The 7,743-nt window shown below is 33.9% G+C and overlaps 1 protein-coding gene across 1 annotated transcript; it reads left to right on the top strand.

Moving 5' to 3' along the window:
• Positions 1–3,462: 3,462 nt before the first annotated feature.
• LOC149823449 (uncharacterized) lies at positions 3,463–3,987 on the top strand. The gene has a single exon (XM_090020137.1). It carries the CDS (start codon positions 3,463–3,465, stop codon positions 3,874–3,876), a length of 414 nt encoding a protein of 137 aa, XP_089876263.1. The 3' UTR covers positions 3,877–3,987.
• Positions 3,988–7,743: the final 3,756 nt, after the last annotated feature.

Here is a 7,743-nt window from a genome sequence, read left to right as displayed (position 1 = left end):
CTCTTTGAGGTAATTATGTGATTATGTGCATGTATGTATAGTCTTTTCATTCCTTAGTGCTCCACAATCACCTGTGGGGCTCACCAAATCCAGGCTCACTCATGAGCCATGTTCATGCCCATACCACACATCATTATTACCATGCATACACCATATCATATGCCTACTTGCCTACATAAAGGCTGCATACATAATTTCATCATGTTTATGCTTCATTAAACAAAATAACATATGCATTTATTTATTTTTCACTGATCATGCCTTATGATGCATAATGCACATTAACATATATGATATATGAATTGTCATCATTCATGATTTAGCATGAAAAACACTCAGTTAACATACTTATCAGACCATAAATCAAGTTTTAATAATCATTCACCATGTTGAATAATGTAGGAACAAACTAAGGACCAATACATGTTAATTATATAATTTGAAGCCTTGTTAACCTGATTTTAGAAAAACCACCAAAAATCATAGGAACCATATATTTAACTCTCACAATTTAACTAGGGTTTCCTTAACATGCCAAGAACATAACCCAAGAAATATAACTTCAAAATCATTTGTAACAAAATTTAGAAAATTCTGTAACTGAACCTTGTTCTGAAAAACTATAAGACAGATCCTGCCAAATATAGAAATTTGCCCAGACTTGGGAAATTTTCTAGGATTTACTGTAAATTTTTTTGACAAAATCCTTTTAACAAAATCTTTTTATATATATTTTCTTTCACTCAGTTTTTTTACAAATTATTTTGAATAGTTTTGATTAGGTTTCTAGATTTTTCAAAACAACTAGTCGAAATAGTCATGCAGACAGGGTAGAAAACCTATGCTCTATTTCAATGGACGTTTGGCCCTCAAAACATGCTCAAACATAACAAAACAAGATTCTAAAATTAAGCCTCAGATGTGTATAATATTTTATTATTTTTATTTTTATTTTTATTTTTATTTATTGAATTTGTATTTCCAAAGATATAGATTTTTTTTTCTGAAACTGGTTAGGTAAAAAATGAGAACAAAATATAAGAGATTTTAAACTCATAAGACACTCATTAAGAAAAATTAAGGATGATATTAAAACCTGATTAATCATGATTATAAATGTTTTAAGCATATTTACAACACCTTACAACACATATTTAAACATGTTTGTGCTAAACAACATTAAAACATTGGCATCCATCATTCAAAATCATATTTCATTCATAGAGTTATTCAAATAAACTTGCATTTTTTCATTAATCACATGGAACCTATTCAATACATCAAATCATGGTTTATATATATACTAACATGATGGTTAACCACACTAACATGCATTAAACCGAATAATCTTGCTCATATTAGTTTATTTTAATCATAAAACATAAAACCCCTACATCAATTTTGTGTAATCCTTTCTACAAAATGGTTTTATATAACTGAAGGTGGATCTAGGCACATATAAATTTCTAGAATCTTAGAACTTATATTGCATCATTCTAATTTAATTAACATTAAAGATGCTGGAATTAATCAAGATCTACCAAAATAAATAAAATCTAAGCCTCCCCTAACTTATTTTTGTTTAGAAGCCAAAAAGAGTAGTTTTGCAAATCGATTTTTCCCAACGATCCCTTGGTAACATGGATTCACCAAAAATTGATTTTTTCAAAGTGAAAACCAATTTTAAAAAGGTGTTTTCAGGTCTGATCTCTATTGGTTTAGATATGAAAAATGATTATATACATAACTCATGTGTTTGGATCAATCTATGTCTACGCGATTGATGTACCTACCTTGTTCATGTTTTTGAATCGACAAAATCTTTCATCTTCTGTCTTTAAATGTGAAAGCAATACCTCCAACTTTTACTACAACTCTAATGGCTTCTCTCAACTAAGAAAGAAGGATAAGAGGAGAAAGATAGAAGGGAAGAGAAGAATGAACATGAAATTAAGAAAGAGACTTAGAAAATTCTAAAGAGACCAACAGGGGTGGGGCATGAGCCCCTCCTTGGCTCTTTATAGAGCTTCTCCCCTCTTTCAAATATTTTCTAATTCCACAAGTTTCAGCCCAAACTTACCAATTTTCAAAACCACTTAGCCTAATACTACTGCACCACTTATTTGGTAGATTTTGAATTTGTTTTTCTTTTTTTTGCTCTTTACTTATTTTCTTTTTAAGAAACTTTTAGAAAGATATTTTAACTAAGGTTTTTTACTTACACTTTTAAATTAAATTTCAACATGAGATACCACATAGGATGGGCTTATATAGGGAGATGCCCCACCCTATAGACCTCTACCATTTTATTAAACTTAGTTAATTCAAGTTTTCTATTCCATAAAATCTATATTTAATATTTAATATTATTTTAGAATTTAAATTTTAAATTCATACAAATCAAATTCTAATTTAATATAATTATATTACATAAATATCAAATTAAACCTAAATTCATCTGAAATCCTATTCGACTTTATTTTAACAAAATTGGTCAATTATTCTATTAAAATTTTAATTTTTTATAAATTCAATTTTGAATGCGAATTTCACTAAAATCAACTCTAATTCTTTATAAAATATCTTTTAAAATTAGATTTAGACCAATTGAAATTCTTACATTTCTTTCACATAAATTTTTTTATTAATATTAATATTGTTTTATTCATTAAAGATGCTCTAAAAATTCAATGATATTACATCTAGATTCAATTTCACAAGGGTTCAAATTATTGTATTTCAAATTTTGAATTGACATTCAATTTACTTATAGTGGCGATGAAAATTTGAATCAAATCCAAATTCAATTAGAACATCTGGAATCTATTTATTAAATCTGAATTAAATCAAAATCTAAATTTAAATTTCAGAAATTAAAATCGAAATTCGATCAGACTTTAAATTCAAATGCACACTTAATTCAAATTAAATTCTCAGTTTAAGATTCATTTCAAATTCAAATTAAAGCTTAAATTATAATTAAATATCATCTTAAGTTTGAATAATATTTTAACATTAAATTCGTCTTTATTTTGCATAAAAAAATAAAAAATTTGCAAGGTTTATTTAGCATGTCTGACTTGTGTAGCATATGACACACTTTCTAAATGATGTCAAAGATATATAACAGCCTGTTTTTATCTTTCAACTAACCTTCCAAGAGATGCCCTATTAAAGTTAAATTAGACATCAAGTTATTCACGTATAAAGGGGGGCATCCGTGCCAGTGTAGAAAGTGGAAAGTGACCGTTGATCGGTTTCCCGAGAAGGACATGACTGTCTTTCTTGAAGAGTTTAGAGTCAATAACAAATAGGAAACCGGGACAGGTTAACCGATGGTATTCCTTCTCATCTAAGCCGCACGATCGATCAATCAATCAATATTATTTATATATATTATAACCACCAACGTCTTCGAAAAACCTCTCTTCTTTCTCTTGCTCAGCCTCCAAAGTAGCAATCATGAATTCCACTGCCGTCTCTAGCTGCATGAACGACCGTGCTCCGGTGAGGGCAACCTATGTCAACCTCTACAAGTGGCCGGAATCCGACGTCGAGTTTGTAAAGAAGATCGCCCGGAAAAGCAATAACACCGGGCACAGGGAGTACCAGAGAGTTGTGGATAGCTATTCCTGTCGACAGATGTATCTGAGGAGTTACACTTTCTCAAGGAAAGAGACCATGCCTGAGAAAACGAGAAAATGCCTGGGAAAGATGAAGAACAAGGTCTGCAGAAGGGGAACCGTGGAAAGCAGGAAGTCTACTGTAAAGAAAGCGAGCGAAAGGCTCGTCCCGCAGAGCTGCGGTTCTCTGCGCTCGATCTTCTTCAAGCTACTGTCTTGCACTACCAAAATCGATGTTGTGGATCCCCTGTAAGTAAAATCCGCAAGGAGCTGCTTTGGTTAATCTAATATCTTCATAATCCTTAGAGTTGATTTGATTCCTTTTTTTGTATCGTTGAGAATTTGAGATGGTTTAGCTCTTCTTTACATGTTTTTTTTTTTTTAAATATACTAGGGAGTCTTTTTTTCTTGTGAAGCTTAGTGTAAAAGAGAAGGCACTATAAAAGGAAAGGTCCTTAAATGATTTGTTTTTGCTTGTTTTTTTTTTGTTTATTACGTGAAGAAATAACATCCAACCAAGGAGACCTAGCTGCACTGGTCTTAACCTGCCATACCTATGGTAGCCACTTTAACGTCTGTTGGGTTCCACTCATCCCCCATTTTCATGCCCATCTTAAATCTTGTGATGCAAGTTGTTTTTTATCAAATCTGACCTTAGAGATGGATTAGCATGGTCTATTTAATAATAGTATATCCTTGAATTGTATTTTTTCAATGAAAAATGTGATTTTTTAAATCACAAAATTGTGTTTTCTCTGCTGTAGTTTTTTTTCATTGTCAAAAAATCCTGCACACAAGTCAGATGTTAACGATTTAAATGTTCATCTTCACTAAATGAATGATGTAGATCACATGTGGAGCCCGATTTGATCAAAACAACTTGCATCAATGAAATTCTAAAGAGGCACATGAAGATAGGGATGACATAGGGGATAAGTGGAACTGATTTGCTCCAACTGCACCCCCTCTCCCCCCCCTCCACCTCTAAGGAGCCTCTTGCTTCTCCTTGCCGAAGTGGATGCTTACATGAAGATTCGAACTCGGGTAGGAGGAGACCTCCTTATCCACAAGTTAAGACCATGTGGGTGACCCCTTGGGGTCACTTTTGCTTGTGTTTATTTAGATGATTAGTGGATTGGAAACTTGGAATTCCATCAACATCACACATATGGGCATACTGAATTCAGAAGGCAGGGGAATTCTGATTATGGTTTTCCAAATGTTCTGTTGCAAGTTTTTGTGGAAAGCTAGTTTTCCTTTGTACCCAAGAAGAAAAGGAAGGGAAAAAGTTTGACGCAATCTTTAATTCCACTTGCCCAAACCAAACAGAATCCTCGAATCTTCGTTTTGTTTTCCATATACGACTACCGAGTTTGGAAGAGGTTTAGTAGGACCAGGAGTTTATCAAAACAGTAACCAATTTAAAAAGGGCAATTTTCTTTCCTTCTTTAACAAAGGTGGTCAACACCTATTGTTATTCATTGAATCTTATCCTTTATAGATTTTCGTTAATTATTAATATTTAAATAATTGCTTTCCAGAATTTTTTTTCTTCCCGTTAGCAGATACCCCAGTCTCCTACATGGTTTAACTCTTCAGAATTTGGACGAGAGATATGTGGTATTTTTTTTCAAAATCTAGGATTTTCCCTGTACTTATGATAGTAGTAGGGAATCCGAAAAACATGAGAAAATGAAATATCAGTTGCCTTATAATATAACTAACGTGCCATTAAAAGGTCAAGGTGATATTGCAGAAACTTCCTAACATTTTTAGCACCAATCTGTGAAATTCGAAGATCTAGAAAGTTCTAGATTGTTGGTGGCATTCCAATATAGCCCAAAGTTCAAGTAATGAATCGAGAAGCATGCATCCTGAGATTTATGGATATGAGCATGTGTATTAGAAGCCCCACAAGGACTCTGATCATCTGGTAGATATCAACTTGTCAATATCGCCAAATTGATAAGATCTCACGAGTTTGAAACCCATGGGGGGGCATCCCTTGCCACAAGGTTGAAGCTAGGTTTTCTCGGGGGTTTTACCAACCGGAAGCCTGTCAATGTGCAGCTTTCCAAAGAAAAAAAAAAGAGTAATTTTCAAAGAGGCACATAAATTTTGGGCATTAATAAAAAAAATGCAACTAAAAAAAGCGCCTAAATTTTTGCACCGGTAATTAAAAACAAACTTCCATCCATTTAACTTATGTTATCACTCAAGATGAGTTAAAAGAGTTAATCTACTAGTTAACCCTTCAAAAACTCCTCTCTTTTTTAGGTGCATTTTTTGTGTTGAGGATAAAATGGTAATTTCATATCGCATCTAACAACAAACTTGAAAGTAGTAAAGTTTGGGGTCTGTTTAATTAACCACAATATTTTTTAGGTGCACCTTTTTATTAATTCCCAAACTTAGGTGTCTTATTTAAAATTTCCCAAAAATAAAAGTGTATTAGAAAGTCTAATGAGTTTTGCCATGCCATGAGGAGGGGGGATGAGGTGCAATGTGATTGCACACTTTGTGTGTGGTGCAGCGGTATAAACTGAAAGTGTGCAATCACATTGCACCTGATCTTTCTTTTGCCGTGAGTCATTGCTTTGGCTGTCAGGCACCATTTTTCTACATTTTTATTCATATATGCTGTGAGCACCACAATGTTCACTTAAAGGAGAGAACAAGTAATGATGCTTCCCACCACCACCACCACCACCACCAACACAATAAAGCACACTACACATGCAATATTGCTTCTACCTTACTACAGTAAAAGTCATTAACCTAGTGAAACAATATGGAAACTTAAAATTTAAGATAACAAGTCAGGCTTTTTGTGTGATTACATGGCCTAGGCCCACCACATAAAGTATGAGTATTCATGACTCAGTAAACATCCAACGATGTAATCATATATTTTCAGGCCATTGCACACTTTGCGTGCTGCGCGGATTCATAATCGAATGCATAATCTTGTTGGTGATCGATGGATGTTTAACATTTCTCTATTTTTTATGATGAGGAACCCACCATGATCAAGCCCTAATTGGGCCCATCTGATGGTCATAAACCTCGAGGGAGTGTACCGGCCCCACAATGCTGCTCTATACTTATCGCGGGTTTGACGCCAGGGGAAATCGAACTCGTGATCTCTAAGGGGGTAACAGAACATCAACGCTCTAATTGAGTGCCTGTCTCGTGTTTTTTTTTTTAAATGCGACCCTATTCGGGTCGCTTAATGGGCCCTCTCCCTTGTGTGGTAAACCCTGGGTAGGATCACCGGCACCAAAACTCTTAGGGAACTCACCAGTTAAAGACAACTGAACACCCTGTGAGAGTCTAACCTATGACAAATGGATCAGCACTGTCTCATGGTTAATGATATGGCTAATATTCTTATGAGAAGATTAAGTTAGATTGTTGAAAGGGGCTTCCAACTGCCATTGTAGCAATTGTTATAGTTGGTGGCTCCGTTTGTCTGGTAAGAGCAGCTAGTGCATGTCACCTTGTGTTGGGATGTTGCAGGTTCAAAACCCAATGGTATAGTTGTATAACTGGTAGGGGTCTTTCTAACCCAGCTTGCCTTTCAAAAAAAAATTGTTACAGTTGGTTGGTGGGATCTCAATTATAAAGGCCATTTGCCTGTAATTGATCATCTATATAGATCCAACTGGCATGCATGCGTTATGTCTTGTCTCAGATCAAGGTTTAACAGCTCTCAGCACTTGGATCGTCTATCTTGTGGGATGGAAATAATTAAACTTTTTTTTATCGAAACAATTAAACTTGAAAATGATACCTTGAAGCAATTAAACTTGAAAATATACTGTATTTTTAGTTTTTACATTGAAAATTTGAGTGCTAGGATCTTGTACTATATCACCTGCTTGGTCACTTTAGCCCAAGAGTATGCATTTGATTACTGCTGCTAAGATTATTTAAAATACAATAAAACATTTTCTTCAATATTTTCTTACTAAATTGTTGATTTTAAAATTGATTATTTAAAGATGTGCTTATATAGATCTGACATAGATAAATCCAGTTGGATATGTACCATGGTTTCGTTTGATGCATGTAAACAGGGTTTGCATCCAGCGTCATAAATCTCTTTCTGGGTAATTTC

Source organism: Nuphar pumila, chromosome 10, assembly GCF_984573655.1.
Source record: "Nuphar pumila chromosome 10, dmNupPumi1.hap1.1, whole genome shotgun sequence".
Classification (NCBI taxonomy): Eukaryota; Viridiplantae; Streptophyta; class Magnoliopsida; order Nymphaeales; family Nymphaeaceae; genus Nuphar; species Nuphar pumila.
Note: the sequence above shows the minus strand (reverse complement) of the source record. Positions and strands in the feature narration are given on the sequence as shown.

What these genes read in the sequence shown, in the direction of transcription:
- LOC149823449 (XM_090020137.1), top strand. Translation starts at nt 3,463, where the DNA reads ATGAATTCCACTGCCGTCTCTAGCTGCATGAACGACCGTGCTCCGGTG.